The 989-nt window shown below is 35.3% G+C and overlaps 1 protein-coding gene across 1 annotated transcript; it reads right to left on the bottom strand.

Annotated features, from left to right (window-relative positions):
• Nucleotides 1-249: 249 nt before the first annotated feature.
• On the bottom strand, nucleotides 250-983 carry LOC105003027 (mediator of RNA polymerase II transcription subunit 14-like). The gene is made up of 2 exons (XM_010859950.1): nucleotides 861-983; nucleotides 250-462 (listed from the first exon to the last, which is right to left on the bottom strand). Exons 1-2 carry the CDS (start codon nucleotides 954-956, stop codon nucleotides 250-252), a joined length of 309 nt encoding a protein of 102 aa, XP_010858252.1. The 5' UTR covers nucleotides 957-983.
• Between the last annotated feature and the right edge of the window lie 6 nt (nucleotides 984-989).

Raw genomic sequence — 989 nt, 5'->3', positions numbered from 1 at the left:
TGTATAGCTTCACCCACTGAAAAATAAGCAACCCCTTTAATTATTAACCATCCCTAAAAAAGGTAAATACTGCTCCTTTGAGGTATACAAGTAAGGTTCTCAAAAATTGTCTTTATTTTTTTTTTAAACTGGGAAGAATTTACATCCCATTTCCACAAAGAACAGAAGGCCTACAATTTGGAATCAGAGATAAATAATTTAATAATCTCATGGTATACATGTATACCAAATCACAACCATCTGGTTCTCCTAATGGAATTCATGTAGCTTTAGTAAGGCATTTAAAACATTACTCTTTGGGTACCCAAAATTGTTCCAAAAAATTACCTCCAACCGAAGTCCTACAAATGGCATGTTTGTATCACACATAGCAACGAAGTGAGCTAGAACTTTATTGAAGGCACGCATTTCTCCTGATCGTTTGGTTTTCTTGGGTTCTACTGGACACAAATCATCAGACAACTAGAATTTAAGTAAAGAACACAAGTGGGTTATAAAAAGAAAAAGTATGTGATGCAATTAGTTAAGCACTTGGACTACTATAACAAAAGTCAAAGTTAACCAAAACAAATCTTAATTCATTCAACAACTGTTTACTGAGCAAATACTGACCTAAACACGGGAAATTTAGTAGTAAATATTATGTACTTAACAAGTTGCCTTGTGGGAAAGAGCGTACAATTAATTATTAATTAAAGGAGAAGCATTTTCAAGAATGTGTAGACATTTGTTACCTAAACCTTATTGTTGGCCAGCCTCTTAAAAATCATACCTAATTTTTTCCCATTTATAAATAGTTAGAAGAGTACAGCAAAGTCAATAGACACAAACCCTGGGCTCATTTCTGTTTGTGAACATACCTTGCGCTTGGTACTGGTTCTAGGCTGTTTCCCATTTTTTGTACGATAAACTGATTCCTGGAGGTTTTCCTTAAACTGCTGCAGCAAGAGGGCCATGAGAGGGCTGTCGTCACGATCCACTGCATTCAC

This window comes from Bison bison, unplaced genomic scaffold (genome assembly GCF_000754665.1).
Source record: "Bison bison bison isolate TAMUID 2011002044 unplaced genomic scaffold, Bison_UMD1.0 scf7180017856929, whole genome shotgun sequence".
NCBI classification, from domain to species: Eukaryota; Metazoa; Chordata; class Mammalia; order Artiodactyla; family Bovidae; genus Bison; species Bison bison.
The sequence above is the reverse complement of the archived record's forward strand: the minus strand, read 5'-3'. Positions and strand labels throughout refer to the sequence as shown.

What these genes read in the sequence shown, in the direction of transcription:
- LOC105003027 (XM_010859950.1), bottom strand. Translation starts at nt 956, where the DNA reads ATGGCCCTCTTGCTGCAGCAGTTTAAGGAAAACCTCCAGGAATCAGTT. An exon ending in GAACCAGTACCAAGCGCAAG is followed by an intron (nt 463 to 860) that starts GTATGTTCACAA and finishes CTTAAATTCTAG; the next exon opens with TTGTCTGATGATTTGTGTCC.